This window comes from Megalobrama amblycephala, linkage group LG4 (genome assembly GCF_018812025.1).
Source record: "Megalobrama amblycephala isolate DHTTF-2021 linkage group LG4, ASM1881202v1, whole genome shotgun sequence".
In the NCBI taxonomy this organism is placed as follows: domain Eukaryota; kingdom Metazoa; phylum Chordata; class Actinopteri; order Cypriniformes; family Xenocyprididae; genus Megalobrama; species Megalobrama amblycephala.
In genome coordinates, this window is record NC_063047.1 from 3,295,752 (window position 1) to 3,317,911 (window position 22,160).

The window sequence follows — 22,160 nt, forward strand, 5'->3', positions numbered from 1 at the left end:
GATGCTTTTAGGCTCTGTTGTGCAACGATTCCTGCTGCACTATGTACGGCTCTTCAGCTTGTGTTGGATGGGATTAAAGTGAAAGTTATCCAACTGAATTAAATGGTTTTTATTTATTAAAAAAGCAAAACGGCAGTGGAGGAGTAATGTAAACATAGCAGTGGCATATTCTATGCTAATTTCAGGCTTCCTAAAGCTCAGAGATTGTACACACTGTAAAGACAGTGGCGTCAATTTTACCATCTCAATTTGAGCGCGTGTATGATGATAAAAATATGGAAGAACTAGTTATTCAACCCGAACCTCCATTTCAAGGATGACTTGCGCAGGACTCAACACGAACCAACTACAGTGTTTGAGGGCGGGGCAAAGTAGTCGTTTTTTAACAGGCAGCCAATGAAAACCACAGGATGGCATTATGTAAATTGGTTACATTGTTACATAAGTATGTAACAGGAAGAGAGACTGGAATTACTATCAACTCATTTAGACAGTTCAGAATCGGTTCTTTCTTTTAGGAGACACTAACTTTATTTATCTGCACTTTGATTTTTAAAACTTTGCAGACCTTTTTCATTCACAAACAGCTCTTTGACACACTGCATGAAGGAGAATATCTGAAACTTTTTGGCCACAGTGTTTACAAATACTGACCACTCTATTCTAGATAATTGTCAATGATTTTGTGTCACCTGAAGCACCTCCATCTTCATCCGTTTCCTGTAATTTTTCTCTCTTCACATAATTCTCAGTCTTCCTCCTTCAGGCTGGTTTCCAGGTTGGCTGTGTAAGGTCTTCTGGGAGGAACACACGGCAATACACGGCAGTTTTACCCTGACGGAAAGAGCAGCAGGCATGAAATTTCCCTCGATATTCCACGACTGGATCTCAGCCGTTCTTTCTTACACACACACACACACACATTTTGCACCGTTTAATTGATGCAGTTGATGTCAGGCTTGTGGAATACAAATGAACGAGGGGCGAAGGCTTTATCGCCTGCAGTGTTGGGGAGTAACTAGTCTCAGATGGACCGTTGGCTGAACGCCTGATGCATATGGCACACAAAATTGGAAAAACTTCAGGAATTTTGAAGTTGTCATCTTCCGAGAGACATGCGTGTCACGTTCTTTAATGGTCTGCCTGGAAACAAAGCCTTCGTTACGCCAAACCCTCTCAATGAAGAAGAAAACTGTTGTGTGACAACTGTGTCAATGAGTGCTTATCAGGATCAACTAAAATCTGGATTTTCATGTGAAGGTCACGGCATATACTCTTTAAAATACGTCCAAGAGTTTTACACATCGGTCTATTATTGTAGGGACATCGACTTCCTTGACCAATGAAAGCTGCAACAGAGTCTAGACCTTCTACCGTCAGTCTGAACGTCTGGCTACGCAACACTAGGGAGTAACTAACTAACAAACAGCAGTGGCACTACTAATTGAAATACATCTTTCAGTAGTGTGACAGGTGTCTTTTTCTTTCACAAGCTCATTTTCCACCGTGTAGCAGTGTAGCGTGATGAAACACTAAATCACTTTTTTGTCACATTATATTGCACATTATATTGCGAGCTGAATAATCAAATGCGCTCTCTTAATACACAGCACTGGGAGTATTTCTATACAATTAAGCAACACTGAGAATATTGCAATATTTCATATGATTTAATGTGGGTTTTGGGACATAATTTTTCTTGTAACCCACGAGTATGAGAGCGTAAATGTTTTAAATAGTGTCTCTATATTAACATTCAGCAGAGAAATCCATTAGAATTGCTCAAAATATTAAAAATGATTCAAAATTTATTACTACTTAAAATGTTCATGGAAGTCCCTGATAGGCAATTTAAAATGGTGTAGCTAAAATATACACTGCCTTTCAAAGGTTTGGGGGAAGAAGTCTCTTCTGCTCACCAAGGCTGCAGTAAAAATGTGAAATATTATTAGTGTCTAAAATGGCTGTTTTCTATGTGAATATATTGTAAAATGTAATGTATTCCTGTGATCAAAGCTGAATTTTTAGCATCATTACTCCAGTCTTCAGTGTCACAGGTAACACTTTATAATAACGTTTAGTTATAAGTCATTTATGAATTATTAGTTAATGATTAACAAATCATTTACAAAATATGAATATACATTTATACATGATTGATAAGTGATATACTAATATTTTATGAACGTTTTATTAATTCAGTTATAAGTCATTTATAAATTATTTGTTAATTATGAACAAATCATTTACAAAACATGGCTATATGTTCATAAATGATTAATAAGTGATATGTTAACATTTTATGAATGTTTTATTAATTCAGTTATGAGAGACTTATACGTTATTAGTTAATGATGAACGAATCATTTACAAAACATGACAATATACGTTCATAAATGATGACTAACCCTTATAGGGTCTTTGGGGTCTGCACAGACACCAAACGACGTTTACTCAAATAAAAAAAAAATGTTCTCTTTGTCCAAATGACATGAAACTTTGTACAGTTGTTAACACTTTCTAGATCTACAAAGAAAAAAAAAATGGAGTGATATCTTGTTTTTATGTTAGTGTAAAAAAAAGGGTCACACTCAGGGTCTTAGGGGTCTCCAGAGACCCCAGGCAACAAAATGTAATTTTGTAACAAAATAATTGTTCTTTAAAAAACAAATGTAATTTTACTCTGTTTATTAATGTTTTTACTTCATATTTGTGCAGTTTTTGGAGGATTTGTCATATCTTTTACATTTATATAAATAAATAAATATTTTTTTATACAAAAACAGCTTATTATGTAAAATTCACTTTATAAAAGACCCACATTTCTAAATTTCATTCATGGGGATAACATGGATAATTTGACATGGTTTAGTGTAAGATTTTTGCCCATCTTTTGGAAAATGCAGTTTTAAAAGTAAAAAAATATCACTTTTACCAGTAGATGGCTGCAGAGCTCCACTATTTGCTATGTGTTGTTTGACTGACTGAAAGACATCTTTTCACAAGTATTTTTCAGTCGGATTTATATCTAAATATTATGAAATCACAATTATGACAATAAAAGACAATAAAAATTACTTTTTGTCAAAGTTGAGCATTTTTTTGTACTGAAAAAAAAAAAGTTTTTCAAAAATGTTGATTTTGAGGATGAATTTTGTCCAATTTCTAAGCGGGGTCTCATCATAATGTAACAATATTGAAAAACTGATTTTTTTCATTACAAAAAATACTAAACTTTGACAAAAAGTAGGCTTTATTGTTATAATTGTGATTTCAGAATATTTAGATATGAATCCAACTGAAAAATACTTGTGAAAAGACATCCTTCAGTCAGTCAAATAACACATAGCAAATAGTGGAGCTCTGCAGCATTTACTGGTAAAAATGATAGTTTTTTTACTTTTATAACTGCATTTTCCAAAAGATGGGCAAAAATCTTACACTAAACCATGTCAAATTATCCATGTTATCCCCATGAATGAAATTTAGAAATGTGGGTCTTTTATAAAGTAAATTTTACATAAAAAGCTGTTTTTGTATAAAAACCTATTTAAAAAAATATTTTTTAATTTATTTATATAAATTTAAAAAATAAGATAAATACTCCAAAAACTGCACAAACGTGGAGTAAAAAACAGAGTAAAATTACATTTGTTTAAAAAAAACAGACCTGGGGTCTGTGGAGACCCTGAAGACCCTGAGTGTACTTTCCAAATGAAGACCGCACAAGGGTTAAGTGTTATGCTAACAATTTATAAATATGTTGTAAGTTATCTTAATCAAATAAATCAAACCAATCATTAGTAGATGGTTTATAAGTTATTAGTTGATACATTATTTATCACATAATAATTGAAGTATTTATGACAAAATTGTTTTAGTATCATTATCTCAGTAAACAATTGTTAATCATGAACAAATGTTGAACAAACCATTAGTAAATGATCAGTATATGATTTATTGATGAAGTTGTAAGCTGGTCAGTGTTCAAAAGCACAAACATGCAGGTATGCTAAAGCACTATTTTTAAGAAGAGTAATTTATTTGTTTTAAAGTGGATAAACATTTATAAACGCCTTACAGTCAGGTGATTCCAGTGGGCTATGGTAAATCCTTTCACTCATCAGTACAGACTTGTGTTCTGTGTGTGGGATCTAGTGAAGAAGTCAACCTCTGAACCGGTTTTACCTTCCACTGAAGCTCACATCAGGTGCACAGAGTTAAACACTCCATGTGTGTCAGAGAAGACAGCTGTCTATACCCTCACCAGTCAGCACTTACACTGCAGTACACACTACAAAGTGTTCAACGCCTGTTATAGATGATGTGTAAATGCATGAACAAATAATTTACAAAGCTTTCTGCATTCCCTATTCTAAAGTGTATACTATTCATCACTTGTAAATGTGTTATATATCATTTGTAAACCGTTGTATAAAAAGAATAATTTTAAGCTCCCTACTCCACCCTATAACCTTAAGCATAACCACTTTGACAATATACGTAGTGTAACAGGCAGATAAATGTACGCTAGTCACAATAATTTATTTAAAACATTACAAAAAGCAGTATACAGAACAGACAAAATGACGTGTGTGCTACATTACCAGCGTAATGACAGCAAAACATAATTTGTGTGAGTTACAGAATGAAATTAAAGTGTTTAATCACTGCAAACATTCCTCTGATCTGCATTTCCATCCTTAAGCGTTGCGCTGAATCTAACACAGCAACTCAAATTCGGCATGTCGCAAACACTCTATGGTAGTCGCAAATCAAATGTGACAGCCAATAAGGAGCGAGGTTTGACGTCACTGCCGCAAACCTGTGTCACAATGTTAGAAGCGCCAATTTTGAAAGTTATGAAACGGTGGATTGGTACGATTATTAACGTAATTAAATCAATATACATTATAAGAATCTTTTCCTCTCAAGGTGGTATCGTACGACTTCTGAACACTTTAAATAAAATGCATGAAATAATGGACTACGTTTATTATCAGTTTATGGTGCATTTTCATGTTATGGTGAGGAGCTGTTCCATGAAAAACTAAATAAAAATTAAATGATTAAGTGCTGGTTAAAAGGTGGCAGAGTGTTGATTTTTTTTTTTTTTTAAATAATGTGAAGTTTAGGCTTGGGTAAAGTGATGGAATGAGATGGATCATGTAACAGGAAGATCTGCAAATGATATATAACACATTTACAAGTGATGAATAGTTTACACTTTAGAATAGGGGATGCAGAAAGCTTTGTAAATGATATATTCATGCATTTACACATCATCTATAACAGGTGTTGAACACTTTGTAGTGTGTGACTGTAAGGCATTTATAAATGTTTATCCACTTCAAAACAAATAAATTACTCTTCCTAAAAATAGTGCTTTAGCATACCTGCATGTTTGTGCTTTTGAACACTGACCAACTTACAACTTCATTAATAAATCATATACTGATCATTTACTAATGATCATTTACTTATTTACAAACACTCGTTTACTAATCGCTGATCATTAACTAATAAATTATAAATGACTTATAACCGAATTAATAAAACATTAATAAAATGTTAGTATATCACTTATTAATCATTTATGAATGTATATTCATGTTTTGTAAATGATTTGTTCAACATTATCTAATAATTTATAAATGACCTATAACTGAATTAATAAAACATTCATAAAATGTTAACATATCACTTATTAATCATTTATTAACATATAATCATGTTTTGTAAATGATTCGTTCATCATTTGTTCATCAGTGACATAATTGAACGTTATTGTAAAGTGTTACCAAAAACATTTGTAATGCGTCCAATCTTTTGACTGGTACTGTAATTTAACATAGGCCTATACAAAATTTTCTTCACATGATGTGCAATAATACGTGCATGCATGAGATCACAAAAATCATGTTTTTTTTGTCAAGAGTGTATATTAATCCTGTTATCAGCATGATCACAGAGGGTTTTTTCACAGCCCACCTGACTGAAATTTAGAGGTCATTATGCACATCTTTTGTCTTCTCAGGTGTGAATCACCTCCACGCATACTGTGTTTCTGGGAACAAAAAAAATTTAAATCTCTCTATTGTTTTATATGAACGAGTAGGCAGGATAATTTTTACATCATTTTGAAGCGAAAACTCTAGTCTACAACCTCCAATACCCAAAGGTCTTGTGAACACAGATATATATATATATATATATATATATATATACAGTACAGTCCAAAAGTTTGGAACCACTAAGATTTTTTATGTTTTTAAAAGAAGTTTCGTCTGCTCACCAAGGCTACATTTATTTAATTAAAAATACAGTAAAAACAGTAATATTGGGAAATATTATTACAATTTAAAATAACTGTTTTCTATTTGAATATATTTGACAAAGTAATTTATTCCTGTGATGCAAAGCTGAATTTTCAGCATCATTACTCCAGTCTTCAGTGTCACATGATCCTTCAGAAATCATTCTAATATGCTGATCTGCTGCTCAAGAAACATTTAATGTGTACAATTGTACAAAATATTTGTGTACAATATTTTTTTTCAGGATTATTTAATGAATAGAAAGTTCAAAAGAACAGTGTTTATCTGAAATCTAATCTTTTGTAACATTATAAATGTCTTTACTGCCACTTTTGATTGATTTAATGCATCCTTGCTGAATAAAAGTATTCATTTCTTTAATTTCTTTTCAAAAAAATAAAAATAAAAATTCTTACTGACCCCAAACTTTTGAACGGTAGTGTGTAATGCTACAGAAGCTTTGTATTTCAGATAAATGCTGTTCTTTTGAACTTTCTATTCATCAAGGAATCCTGAACAAAAAAGTACACAACTGTTTTCAACATTGAAAATAATCATAAATGTTTCTTGAGCAGCAAATCAGCATATTAGAATGATTTCTGAAGGATCATGTGACACTGAAGACTGGAGTAATGATGCTGAAAATGCAGCTTTGATCACAGGAATAAATTACTTTGTCAAATTTATTTAAATAGTACACAGTTATTTTAAATTGTAATAATATTTCACAATATTACTGTTTTTTACTGTATTTTTAATTAAATAAATGTAGCCTTGGTGAGCAGACGAAACTTCTTTTAAAAACATTAAAAATCTTAGTGGTTCCAAACTTTTGGACTGTACTGTATATATATATATATAATATATAATATATATATATATTTATATATATATATATATATATTTTTTTTTTTTTTTGGACTTATTTCAGCGACTTAAGTTTTTTGTTTTTTCCATAACCACGCATAAAAGTTATTCCTTCAAAAACACAAACATGTACATACATGTTCCTCACATATTATTGTAGCCTAGTTTGTGCTGAATACAGTGTAATGACACTTTTGTCATTTATATGTTTATGAACAACTGAAAAAAGCACAAATGTCAGGGCATGTCAAAACTTCTCCAAGGCCCCAAAAATCCTCCGACCCCAGAGGGTTAATGTTTTGTTTTTGTTTCATAGATTTTTACTATCTCTATTCTATTAATTAATTAAAATAATAATTCTCAATGTATCCACAATTGTGAGCCTCTAGCCTTTAATTTGAACAAATATTAACTTCAGAAGAAAATCAGAACAAAGTACTAAGTACTAAGATCTAGAACAGATACTACGCTTACACAGCAGCCTCTATGCCAACTTGCACAGTCAGGAATTGACTAACAATAGAGGCCGTGCAGTCTTTTGCCTTGGTCTTGTATAAAAGCACAGGTGACAGCAGTCAGTCAACAAGCAGAATCAGCTTCAGCTTCTCCTTTGTGGAACTACTGAGGATCAGCCAGCGCAACCATGATGGGCAAGGTAAACTTCAATCCTGCTAACATTTTCAAAGTTGAATTCAAGTGAAAATTAAAGTGGGGGGAAAAATAAAACCACTGAAACTTAAACTTTTGAACTTTCAGGTCACCTTCTACGAGGACAGGAACTTCCAGGGTCGCTCTTATGAGTGTATGGGTGACTCTGGTGACTTTTCCTCCTACATGAGCCGCTGTCACTCTTGCAGAGTGGAGAGTGGATGCTGGATGATGTATGATCATCCCAACTACATGGGAAATGGGTATTTCTTCAGGAAGGGGGAATACGCAGATTACATGTCTATGTTTGGAATGAACAACTGCATCAGGTCCTGCCGTATGATCCCCATGGTGAGCTCCATGAATGTATTGTTTTGTAATATATACACCCAAAGGCACATCCTTTCATTTAGAACATTTCTTAATTAAATATTTAATTTACATTTATCTAGAATCATAAAGCAGAAACCTGATCTAAATTTGTAGGACATAGAGGAAGATGCTAAAATCTATCAAAGCAAAAAACAATCCTTTCAGAATAGTGATTTATAAGGCAGAACTACACAGTTCTTGTTAGTTGTTTACATCAGATGTTTTTTTCTACCTGCTAAACTTGAAAATAATGGACTGCTCTTCCACTACAGTACAGGGGATCCTACAGGATGAGGATCTACGAGAGGGATAACTTCATGGGTCAGATGTACGAGATGATGGATGACTGTGACAACATCATGGACCGTTACCGCATGTCTCACTGCCACTCTTGCCATGTGATGGACGGCCACTGGCTCATGTATGAGCAGCCCCACTACAGAGGCAGGATGTGGTACTTCAGGCCTGGAGAGTACAGGAGCTTCAGCAATATGGGTGGCATGAGATTCATGAGCATGAGGCGTATCATGGATTCCTGGTACTAGGGTTTATATTAATAAAATATTTTCTCTACACCACTACACATTCTGTCTTGAAAATCATTGATGTCAATAATATTTGCATTAGTATCCCACAAATAACACCTCATAAATTATACAGAACTGTAAAGTAAATGACTGAATTCTGTTATAGTATAGCAAGATAGCAATATAACCTACTGTATGTACTGTAAATATGAGGGATGCAGGCTCTCAAATGACAAGGTCCAGTCAAACATGAAACCCTGTTCATAATTGTGAAACATATATTGCATTAAAATAGCTTGTTCCTCATAGCCGGTGAAATACAAATGCTTATGTTTTATTACAATTTATCAGAAATATAATACTCCTTAAATGTCCATATGTGATTTCCATATAAGTGATGCAGTTAGCTACAACAAGAGTCACCTATATTAATAAATAAAGTCCACAAGACATATATTTGAAAAAATATAATCTGAGCAAGTACCATATCTACTGCCATAGCCAGACCTCCTTTTCTTTTTCTTTGTTTAATGAACAGAAGCATATAAGGACTAATTATGCAAGTCTGAAATTTCCTGCCAATTGAAACCAGACAGCTCTTAATATAAATATTTTTTATATGTTTACTGTAGTGATTTAGGGCACGGAATTACCATTGTGTATGAAATGTGCTATATAAATAAACTTGTCTTGCCTAATTAGTTTATTTTAAAAAACATTATTGTTTTTTTTTTTGTTTTTTTTGTAGGCTTGATTGTGTTTATGGGGCGCAGTTTAACAGTCTTAATGCTTCGTATAAAAAAAAAAAAAAAAAAAAAAAATGTGTTTTTCATGTATTTTACACTCAAAAACAAAGATTTTTTGATGCTGTTCAGTTTATTTAAACAATTTATTTTGATTCAGGTTTCTGGTTTAAATGTGATTGATTCATGTTAAATTGACTTGAAACGATTACTTTTTGACTTAACGATGTTTTCATATTGGAATAACATGTTTCAATCAAGTAAACCCAACCAGGACTCAATCAAACAGGATTTTCACTTCCCATCATGCTTTGCAAAGGGGCTGAACTAGGAATGTAAATGTTGAAATAAAGTGTTATTTTAAGCAGTTTTTAGGAAGATGAGAAAATGGAAAGACTTTCTAATGTTTACTGTTCTATTATGTTGGTATTTAAAAGTTTCTGTTAATTAATAGTTTTGGGGTTACCATTATGGTGAATTGTTGCACTTGTGCTTGGGTTGAGGACCTGCTAACAAACTTTCAAATTACTTTAATAAGAAAATAATCACTATGGTAGTGCTCTGGGTTGCATTTCCCAAAAGCATTGTAAGCCTATGTTGATTGTAAAAGCCATTGCCACCAATGGACTTATGATCAATTTAGGCTTTACAATGTTTTTGGTTAAGGCAATTTAGGATGAATCCAGTATCACATCTAGAGTTCTAACACAGAACATCACAAAAGTTATATAAATCACAAAATTAAACAAGAAGAATTGTAAAAATCAATGTATATGAAAACAATTTATTTTTTATTTATTTATTTATTGCTTTTTATTTATTTTCCAAAACATTGCAAATTAGTTGGGCTGACACTACTCAATTAAGCTGTGCCCAACCATAGTAAATCATTTATTAAGGTTGATTCAACTTAAGTTGACCCAACGTAAGTACATTAAATTGGAATAACAGAATTGCATAATGCTGAAATAAAGCAACTTAATCATGTGGAAATCCTTTCCATGATTTTTTTATGTTCGTTCAAAGATTTTTTTTTTTTTGAGTGTACCTTTATTCTACATCACTGTTTCCCTTATCCTAAAACGCTCTGTTGAGTTCCTGGTTCTATGAAGCCCCTCCCTCAGAAATACACAATGGACTGAGATTGGTTAGCTGGCCCTGTGTATTGTGATTCGCTGTCCGGAATATGTTGTCACACCAGGCCCCTTACCATTACAGGCAAACGCTGCATGTGCTTCGGTCAAAATCCAGTCTTTGCTTCGGTGGAAATGTAAATAATGGCGTCAATATCGGTAGTGTACGTACTGTAGGTAAATATTGCTGTTATACATTTTTATACATACTTTTCTTCTTGCATTTTAAAAACGTATTTTACAGCAAACAAATAAATAAAGATTATCATTCAAACCCTGGAAAAAGCATTGAAATCTTCAACACTGATCACCTGCTTCTCTGGTTTGTTCTTTAAGAGACAACAACACACACATCATCTGTCATGTACAAATGATTTAACACTCCCACAGCACACATGTGGTTAGACATGACGGAGCGTGTATGAATAATCACGCATGCATGCGTTCTGCGCGTCAGCTGTGATTATGACAGATATCAGAGGCTGTGAGAGAGCGAGGTTATGATATACAGCAGCCTCGGGCATGTTCCTGTACCGCCTGTAGCTCACGTGAAGTCATCTCCATTTGCTGGAAAAGGTCAGACAGCCCTTCTCTCCGCCTCGGGCATATGGACACAAAATTCACTCTCTGCGTCCATTTCCGCCAGCTGTTGACCTCTCTTTCTGTCTCTCTACATGGATGGATGATCATCACACAGTCAGTATTCTAGCAGGTTCCTCTGGGATAATCATGTCATCACAACCTACACATCTCCTGCTCGACTGCCTCTACCTTCTACAACACAAAAGATTTATTGGGAAGAAGCTTAAAGCTGCACGCTACCCTTTTAACATACACAACAGCTGTGTCCCAATTCAGAGGCTGCATCCTTTGAAGGGTGCATTCGAAGGCCGGATGCGTCAGGAGAAACTAAAGTTGTCCCAGTTCGAAGCTCCTTCAAATGAACCTCAAAGTTATTCATTTTACTGGTATTCCACTGTATGAAGAATTTTTGGGTTTAATATGTCACAGTTTACTTTATTTTGCTATCCTCACTAACATAAATGAACTATAGTGTCCTGAACCCACTAGTAAAAATATATCAAAAATATAAAAAATGTCTGAATAAAGTTTGGTTTGACTGTAGATTCATGTCTGTTAGCTTTAAGGAAACCGATATATCCCAGTTTATTCTTAAAAGTTGATCAAATTAACTGTCTAAAATGTGTACAATGCCATTCAAAAGGCTTTTTTTTTTTAAAGAAATACAAAAAAAATTTCAGCAAGGACGCATTAAAATAATCAAAAGTGTACGGAAGAGGATTAGAGCCAAGCAATAATAAAAAAATAAAACCATCTCGAGATTAAAGTTGTTAAATTTCGAGAAAAAGGTCGAGATAAAAAGTTGAGAACAAATTCGTTAAATTATGAGAAAAAAGTCGTTAAATTTCGAGAAAATGTCAAGATAAAATGTTGAGAATAAAGTCATTAAATTACGAGAAAAAAGTCATTAAATTATGAGAACAAATTCGTTAAATTAAGAGAAAAAAGTTGTTAGATTATCATTATAATTATAATTTAACAAATTTGTTCTCATAATCTAACTTTTTTCTTGTAATTTAATGACTTTATTCTCAACATTTTATCTCGACTTTTTTCTCGAAATTTAACGACTTTTTTTCTCGTAATTTAACGAATTTGTTCTCAAAATTTAACGACTTTTTTCTCGTAATTTCATGACTATTCTCAACATTTTATCTCGACTTTTTTCTCAAAATTTAACGACTTTTTTTCTCATAATTTAACGAATTTGTTCTCATAATCTAACGACTTTTTTCTCGTAATTTAGTGACTTTATTCTCAACATTTTATCTTGCCTTTTTCCTCGAAATTTAACGACCTTTTTTCTCATAATTTAACGAATTTGTTCTCATAATCTAACGACTTTTTTCTCGTAATTTAATGTCTTTATTCTCAACATTTTATCTCGACTTTTTCTCGAAATGTAATTACTTTATTCTCAACATTTTATCTCGACTTTTTTCTCGAAATTTAACGACTTTTTTTCTCATAATTTAACAAATTTGTTCTCATAATCTAACGACTTTTTTCTCGTAATTTAATGACTTTATTCTAAACATTTTATCTCGACTTTTTCTCGAAATTTAATGACTTTTTTTCTCATAATTTAACGAATTTGTTCTCATAATCTAACGACTTTTTTCTTGTAATTTAATGACTTTATTCTCAACATTTTATCTCGACTTTTTCTCGAAATTTAATGACTTTATTCTCAACATTTTATCTCGACTTTTTTCTCGAAATTTAACGACTTTTTTCTCATAATTTAACGAATTTGTTCTCATAATTTAATGACTTTTTTCTCGTAATTTAATGACTTTATTCTAAACATTTTATCTCGACTTTTTTCTCGAAATTCAACGACTCTTTTTTCTCGTAATTTAACAAGTTTATTCTCAACATTTTATTTCAACTTTTTTCTTGAAATTTAACAAGTTTTTTCTCGAAATTTAACGACTTTAATCTTGAGATGTTTTATTTTTTTTATTATTGCTTGGCCCTAATCCTCTTCCATAAAAGTGACAGTAAAAACACTTATGTTACTAAAATTTGTTTTTTTTGAACTTCTATTCGTCAAAGGGTCCTAAAAAAATACATGTATACATGTTTCCACAAAAAAAATATGAAGCGGCACAACTGTTTTCAACATTGATAATAATCAGAAATGTTTCTTGAGCAGCAAATCATCATATTAGAATGATTTCTGAAGGATCATGTGACACTGAAGACTGGAGTAATGATGCTGAAAATTCAGCTTTGATCACAGGAATAAATTACAGATTAACATATATTCACATAGGAAACAGTTATTTTACATTGTAATAATATTTCACATTTTTACTGTATTTTTGATCAAATAAATGCAGCCTTGGTGAGCAGAAGAGACTTATTTCATAAATATTAAAAACCGACACTTTTGAATAGCAGTGTATACCTGCTTCATTTTAATATTTACAAGGATCAAAAATATTGACGGTGATGAGTCTTAGATGAAAAACTATTATTATTTTTTAAAGGACACGCTCAAACTTCCTTGCATAGGAAATACATCAACACATCAAAGGTAATTGTGCATTTTAAGCCATTTCACTGGATCTGTAAAGATAAAGTGCACTGAAAACCTTCCAGCCAGTCCCTAAACTCACTCAGCGCTCCAGCAGCGGTGGAAAACAGCAGCGCTGTGGTATAATGGCTGTTCTCAAGTGGTTTTCTGTGTCTGCAAACAGCATATAAGTAATATGAGTGATGACTGCTACCTTACACACAATCGCACACCGCACCGCACCGACTTCCTGCTGCTTCTGCCCAACAATACAGGAGGGAGAAGAACACCTGATATTACAGTCCCGCGGCGGGCGGCGCTTGACCTTCAGAGTTGTTTCTTCTCGGCACTTTCAGGAAATAAAAGAACTGAGAAAGAGGAGATGTAAGACGATGATACTGTAATGAAATCAAATAGTATGTGAAGTACTTTAAAGCAGCCAAGTTCAACTTTAAACACACCTCGAGACATTAGACAAACACATCTCTGAATCCAGCTCCATTCTCACTGTTTTAAACAACCCTTAACGCCGTCGACACGATAAAACACTCACATAGACTGTGCATCTTTGAAACATTTCTGCTAATAAAAAAGAAAAACCTCTGCATAAACTCACTATAGTCCAAATGGATTCATGTGACTAGTCTCCCATCATGATGTCAATAATGTTGTCTGATTTACAATTATAGACAAACCTAATCTGTTTAAAGTAACACATAAACAGTTGTGTTTCTAAAGACATTGAGTGATCATTTACAGGCTGGAAAAAAGTAAGCAATTATGCAATTATGTACTACTAGCCAACGGAGATGCTGTGGTATAACATAAAGAGGTCATTACAAAACAGAAATATTGATAAACAGAAAGATTTGGATGGTCCAAACTAGGTCAAAAGTCTTATAAGCTACCAAAGAAAATGTTTGGTGGAAGTTTCGCATATAAAGAAGCTTCAAAAACGTGGAATAATTAAGATAATGTTTAAATGTTTTTTTAAGAAGTCTCTTCTGCTCTCCAAGGCTGCATTTATTTGATCAAAAGTACAGTAAAAACTGAAAAAAATGTGAAATATTATTAGTATTTAAAAGAACCGTTTTCTATCTTAATATACATTAAAATGTAATTTATTTCTGTGATCAAAGCTGAATTTTCAGCATCATTACTCCAGTCTTCAGTGTCACATGATCCTTCAGAAATCATTCTAATATGATGATTTGCTGCTCAAGAAACATTTATTATCATCATTAATGTTGAAAACAGTTGTGCCGCTTCATATTTTTTTTGTGGAAACATGTATACATGTATTTTTTAAGACCCTTGGATAAATAGAAGTTCAAAAAAACTCAATTTTAGTAACATTATAAGTGTTTTTACTGTCACAAGTAAAAAAATAAAAAAAAAACTTTTGTATGGTAGTGTACACATTTTTTTCACACATTAGTGTTCACATTGCTTTTTTCTGCTTCATATTTTTTGTGGAAACTTTGATACTATATATTTACTGTATTTTGGTTCAAATAAATGCAGCCTTTGGTGAGCAGAATAGACTTCTTTTAAACATTAAAAAAACCAAAAAAAACATAATTATTCCACACTTTTGTTCGTTAGTGTACAAGTTACTAAATCCAAGGGGTTATTTACTTTCTCCCTGGTCTGTGAATGATTACTCAATGTATTTGATAAAACTGTGTTTGGGTAAATATAAGAGGGCGATGTCAAAGCATTTTGAAAATGATGCACTTTCTGCTGTTCATTACCTCACCATCCTTGAAAAAAAGTCAAGGCAGCATCCTCAATATCTTGGCTTCATTAGGTGACGATTGCATGAATCCCCTAGGATGGCTATTAAAAAATTCACTTTGCATGCTGTCAGGTGGAGTTGATGACATGCAGTGACATACAGTATATGCCAGACTTTAACCTGAAATCTTGCATCAAAAGTTTGAGTTTGTTTGAGTAAGTGCCTTCATCTGCAGCGCGTCACACTCAGAAAGCGCCACGCGAAAGACATTTCTGTTGGTCATTTGTTCTACACATCAGGATTCTGGTAAAAACGAAGCAAATCTTTTGTCCTTTCATTTGTCATTTTTCAAAGAGAATTAATTCTAAGATCCACTCTATGAAGGGCACTTGGATTTCTCTGAACGGCGTCATTGACTTCAATCATGGAATGTGAGTAATGCCGCCTGACAGCGCACACATGATGACCTTCAAAATATGTCATTTCCTGTTTCTGCACGTGAGATGGGACTGTGCTGCATCACTGAGGCTGTAAATGCTATAAATTAGACCCTATAAAAAGGTAAAAACTGCTTGCACTGAGTATAAATAGCAACAAATAGCATTTTGTTTACAATTCGAGAAATTAGTGATAGATATGCAGTGTAAGCAGAAGCAATGCACTGTTTGAAATAAGAGTATAAAAGGTACATGCTGAGTATAAATAGCAACGAATAGCATTTTGTTTACAATAAACACAAAAAGTGATGGATACTATTAATGCAAAGTTTAAATAGAAATAAGAGAGCTAGTTGTACCAAAGATAAAAATCCAAGTGGGCAGACTTACTGAAAACAGACAAGATTGACTATTTCACCTCAATGCAAACAGACATTGCCACAAAATGTGTAGGAGAAAGTGCTGTGTGAGTTTCTATTTCTTTGTCTGTCCGTCTGTCTGTGCTGCTCAAGGCATGTTTGTGAATTTTATTGTCTTCTATAGCTATTCAGCATCAGAATAAATTATAAATGCCACCGTTCTTTTATTGTCAGAGATAATGAGCAGGTCATGTGATCAGAGCATCTAATTAGAAGCAGGACAGATGTATACGGTGACGCTCGTTACATTGCAGATGGTTTCTGTTGAATTGTGTGTGTGTGTGTGTCTGTGTCTTATGAAAAAAGCAGAAATATTTCCAGAGGGAGAAGGGAGCTGTCTTGAGCTGTCAGTCAAAATTCTCAATTGACAGCAATTATTGGTGGCATAATGTGGATTACCACAATTTATTTTTTTTATTTTTTTTAACTTGCTCATTTTTAAAATAAATAAGTAAATAAATAAGGTTATGGTGAGGCACTGACAATGAAAGTGTCTCAAATTTTCTGAGGATTTAAAGCTTATCATTTTATAAAAGCACTTTCTGTACATTCTGCTTTGAAACTCGTGTATTATTTGAGCTGTAAAGCTTGTTAAATCATGATTTTTACAGTAATTTTGAGGTTTTGTGTTGTCCTGGTGACAAAGTTATAAAATTGGATGCACAGTAAAAAGGTTAAGGTTTTTGGGGGGGTTTTTTTGTCACCATAAAATCTTGTTAACTGGCATATCTGTTTATGTCTCGTGGCTGCACTTGTGTAAATGTCTCACTGTATCCCAGATTTTTGGGGGACAAGTGAAATTAATTACGATAATCAACAGTACAAATCCTATTTAACATGTATTGAAAGCGGACGACACAGAGATATCTTAGCTGGTGTGATGTTTGAGGGGTGCGATGGCTCTTATTGTACCTTGAAACCTGATTCACTTCAGACCACCTGATCTGTGTCTGTGTGTGTTTGTGTGTGTGTGTGTGTGTGCACATGTGCATGTGTCTCCTGAGACAGACACGCTTCTCTATTATTCAGAGGAAGAGAGTGCAGATGTACAGATCTCTGCACACACACACACAGAATGTAAAAATCACAAATGCAATCGCTTTAATATCTCAGCTGTTTCTCCTACATATTAAAAGAAAGCAAATTGAATTTTACTGGCAAAAAGACCCCAGTAATCTCACTGAGCTCAGATATGCCAAGATAAAGTCTGCTATCAAAAGCCACTATTTAAAAGATTTGATAAAGGCCGCATCACATCCGTGACTCTTAAAATAAAGCTTCCAAAATGAGGGTTTCACAATAGATTTTTTTGTGTCCTCAAAAAGAACCTTCATAAAAGAACCTTTTTTTTTCTTAATGTGAAGAACATTCTAAAGAACCTTTTCCCACTACACTCTAAAAAAGCTGGGTTAAAAATGGACAAACTCAGCGGTTGGGTTAAATGTCTGATCCAACCTGCTGTGAGTTTTATTTAACTCAACTATTATTTAAAAATTATTGTTTTTGCTCGCTTAAAACGAACCCAAAATAGGTAATAAGTTTAATAAATAATTAAAAAATATACATTTATTAAACTGCTTATTAATAAATGTTCACCTTTTGATTATTATTGTTGCCTCTAGTAATTCTGTGTCTGATTTTTAATTTCCAACACATTTTGGGTTCATTTTAAGCCAGCCATATAGTCATTTTTAAACAAAAGTTGAGTTAAATAAAACTGCCTAGCAGGTTAGGCAAACATTTAACCCAATCGCTGGGTTTGTCCATTTTCAACCCAACTTGGGTTGTTTTTAACCCAGCATTTTTTAGGATGTATAAAGAACCTTTTGTGAAAAGAATAGGTTCCATGGATGATAAAAGTTCTTTATGGAACCATCAATGCTAATAAGGAACCTTTATTTGACGGAATATGATATTTTTGGCTCTGATGAATCATGCACAAGAACAGGAACATGCATTAAGAATGTAAATAGAGTCTATTTTGAGTCATTAAAGCAACTGTGAAGTCAGAGGATAGAAAGGTCAGCGAGGGAAAGAGAAGAAAGAGGATGAGATGTGCTCCAAACGTCCTCTGCTGTCTCTGTGGACAAACGCATGAGCAGCAAAGCTTCAAACAGACGGCCTCCATCTTCACTTGGGTTTTTTTATTTCATCTTCCCTCATCCCTTCAATAATGCTCTTTCATCTGCTCTCTACATCAGGACAGACCAGGGCTGCGTTTCTCAAAAGCATCGTGAGCGAAGCTGATCGTACAAACTGTTGGTGGCAATGGATCTATGATCTACTTAGGAATACGATGCTTTTGAGAAACGCAGAGCAATCAACGAAAACACAGACTAACGGCGACGAATCAATCGACTGAAGTGATTCACAAAACCAGTCTGAGAGATTACAGACAGCTGCAAGAAAAAGATCCTCATTTTGGCTGCGTGAGATTCTCCAGCTTTGTTGTTGTCGAGCTGTTAAAGCTCCGCCCTCTTCTGGAAAGCAGAGCTCATTTGCATTTAAAGGGACGCACACAAAAACAGTGTGTTTTTGCTCACACCCAAATAGGGGAAAAAACACACTCAAATTGTCTTCTTTTGAGTTCCACATCAGAAGAAATAAATGAAAGTGAATAAACATTTCATGATGTCAAACCCAAAGCTCTCAGATCAGAACACATGATGCTGTTTTAAAAATGAACTTTGTCTTTGATGTGCCTCAAATGATTCCATTTATATTCTGATTTAAACTGGATTTTGCACATTCTGTCTGATAGGTTCTTTGAACTCAGATGAGTGAAGATATGAGAATACCTAGAATTCTCTGAGCAGCCGACGGCACGACTGAGATGAACACAGACTCCCGCTTAAAGGAAAATCTGTCATCATTTCCTCACCCTCATGTCCTTCCAAACCCGTGTGACTTTATTTTTTCTGTGGAGCACAAGAGAAGAATGCTCATTTCCATTTATACACTATATTCCAAGATTTATGAAGTCATATAAGAGAAATTGAAATGATTATTTCCTTCTCCATCCACTGTAATACACGTCAGCGATATCAAGCACCTCAGTGAATAATGACTTAGAATGAATAATGAAAGTATTGTATGACTTCAGAAGATTTAGAATAAAATGCATATGAGTCATATGAGCTAATTTTATGATGCTTTTATGGTGCATTCATTGTGCTATTAATCTTTTTAAAGCTACCATTATGAAAAACAGGGCAAATTCTGCCAAAGTCATATGGTTTGGAAGCACATGAGGCAGAGTAATTGATGAGTTTCATTTTGAATTTCATTTTTGGGTGAACTATTCCTTTAACTCAGAGTCAAACTCCAAACTTTATCTGTCTTCTGCAAATATTAAAAGCTTTTATACTTCAGTGTGAATTTAATGCATAATTAACAACGTCTCCACCGAGAGATTCAACACTCTGAACACACACTCACTCGTTTTCTTCAACGTATGATTGCATTTCCGCTGAGAAATGAGCATCATGTAATATTCAGTTGGTTAAATCTACAAATCAGAGACATGACATTAAGTCACTCTAGTTTTGGTAACACTTTACAATAAGGTCCCATTAATTAATGTTAGTTAAGGCATTATATTTGTTATAGTATTTATTAGTCTTTGTTAACATTAGTTAATAAAAATCCAACTGTTCATGTCAGCTCAGGTCCATTAAATAATATTAACATATGCAACTTTTGTTTTTTTAATATTGTATTAACCTATTAACTGTCACCCCCACTTTTTTTTAGACAAGAAAATGCACTATCCAAACTTAAATGGTTGTAATTCATCATAAGGCTGGTCTTGTTTTAAAGAGGAAATTTGGCAGATTATTGTAGAAGTGAAATAACTTATGTAAGTGAAACAGAAAAAAAGTTATCAAAAATCTGAACAAGTTACCAAGTTAAATTTTAGGTTGATATCTCAAAAAATGAGCTTTCAGTAAGATTTTGTTTGGGCGCAATACCACACTTTTTCACTAGATGACACCCAAGCTCCATTACTGACCATATAAAAGCACCTCCATTTCCATATGGTTTGAGTGATCTGAACCATATATTTCCATCATTTTCATACAATTTATGAAGTAGACATCCTATATAGAAGTAGTATGTGAAGTTTGGCAGAATTTGATATGAATTCAGCCTCTAATAAACATAAAAACAACATGTATGTGGGTTAAAGATCGCCACCACAATCATAAATGTATTTTTTTTTTTCTATTAAAAACATTTTCAGACCTTTTTTTTCTCAAAAAATTGAATGGATGTTATCTTTTGAACTCTTGGCATGAAAACAAACATGTTTCAACCAATCTTTAATGATTTTTCATGTTCATCGCTAATTCAAAATAAAGGTCTGAACATGCCTTATGAGTATGAAAATATGCTTGTTGCAAATTGATAAATTACTGCTCCTCTGTAATTTATTTTGTAAATCAGTCACCAAATATGTAAACTAGAGATTCTAAGCTTTCAAATGATATATAGTTTGTCAAGATTAGTTTAGGTTTAGTATAGAATATTACTGTTTTAAATATGTAATGGCTGTGGGCCCACCGGCTAACAGGTTAAGAAATGCTGAAATTAGCATTAACTAAGATTAATGCTTGTTTACACTTTATTTCGATGGTCCACTTTAACTATCCATGGGTTTCAGGCACGTGACTTTTTTGCTACAGCGCCATCTTTAGGTCTTTAGGACCTACACGTAGCTTCTCCTTGGTGATCGGAAAGATGTCACACGCTAAAATAAGGGACACCCATTCACGACTCTCAACAATATCGACATCTCAACAATAAACCATAAAAACACATGAGATCAAGTATGTGAAATTGCAACAGAATGCATTTTATATTATTATTTACATTTGATTATTTTATTTATTTCCGAAGAACATAAATTGTATATGACAGGATTATTTATTATGTATGTATATGAATAATATGACTGATAAATCAATAACAGTAATTAATCTGTCTAAAAATATAACGATTATCTGTCTATCCAGCTTGGATAGTGTATGGAATATTATATTAATAGATTATCCAAATTTTATAAGCATGTCATGTCTTCCACCACATGCTGCTTTAATGGTGCATTTTGCCTTGCATTCAACATAAGTTACTGAAAGACCCAAGTGATAACTTTTTCCCCATTCAACCCTAAAAAACATGCAGATTTACAGTGCATGTTCTCGAGACTCTGTTGCTATGGAAACAAAGACGCTAAATTGCAGTCCCGTGCAAATGTGAGCTTCTTGTAAAATTTATTTCAGTATTATTGCTATTAGTATTATCCTCACTGCAAAATGCTTGTTTGTTTATTCATGTGTGTGCGCCTACGTAAAATACAGGACAAATCGCGTCTTGCATTGATTTGATACGGGACTGGTGGCAATGTGGTAATCAATTACTAAGGACGCTCAGGGTTTGTGGATGAAATGCTAAACCATTTCTTCGTGATCAGCCCACAGCACAGCAGATATACGGCATGTTGCAATTCCATCCTACAAATGGCGATCGCACCACTGTGTGACGTCACATGAAACCCATGAATAAGTAACTTTGCAACTGCAATGCAAGCTTTCAGACTGTACAGCTGCGGGTCAAAGACAAACAACTAATCCAAATCCTTCACCCCTCAGCACCACATTATTACCGTGATGCATGCAGTGCACGTGTGCGTGTGTTTGTGCTCAAGCAGACAGAATTTGTGTTGTGTGTGTAGTTTGTGTGCATTTTTAAAATGCATAATATTCTCAGGTTTTTAATCAGACCATCTGGAAATAAGTTGTGTTTACAAAGTCACTTAAGAAGGTTTAAAGGGTTAGTTCACCCAAAAATGAAAAT

General features: G+C 33.5%; 2 protein-coding genes across 3 annotated transcripts in view; one reads left to right on the forward strand and one right to left on the reverse strand.

The window, feature by feature from the left end:
- Positions 1-22,160, reverse strand: part of srrm3 (serine/arginine repetitive matrix 3) — a 109,340-nt gene that overhangs the window by 79,937 nt on the left and 7,243 nt on the right. The window contains exon 2 of one of the 2 annotated variants that reach the window (XM_048186827.1): positions 693-834. The exons of the other annotated variant lie outside the window; for it this stretch is intronic. Coding sequence (XP_048042784.1) covers positions 693-713 — 21 coding nt within the window. The 5' untranslated portion in view covers positions 714-834. The remainder of the gene's footprint in view (positions 1-692; positions 835-22,160) is intronic. 2 annotated transcript variants of the gene reach the window in all.
- On the forward strand, positions 7,752-8,785 carry LOC125266301 (gamma-crystallin M2-like). The gene is made up of 3 exons (XM_048186829.1): positions 7,752-7,839; positions 7,941-8,183; positions 8,477-8,785. Exons 1-3 carry the CDS (start codon positions 7,828-7,830, stop codon positions 8,747-8,749), a joined length of 528 nt encoding a protein of 175 aa, XP_048042786.1. The 5' UTR covers positions 7,752-7,827; the 3' UTR covers positions 8,750-8,785.

Coding starts and splice junctions, on each gene's coding strand:
- LOC125266301 (XM_048186829.1), top strand. Junction 8,184..8,476: donor CCTGCCGTATGATCCCCATG/GTGAGCTCCATG, acceptor CTTCCACTACAG/TACAGGGGATCCTACAGGAT.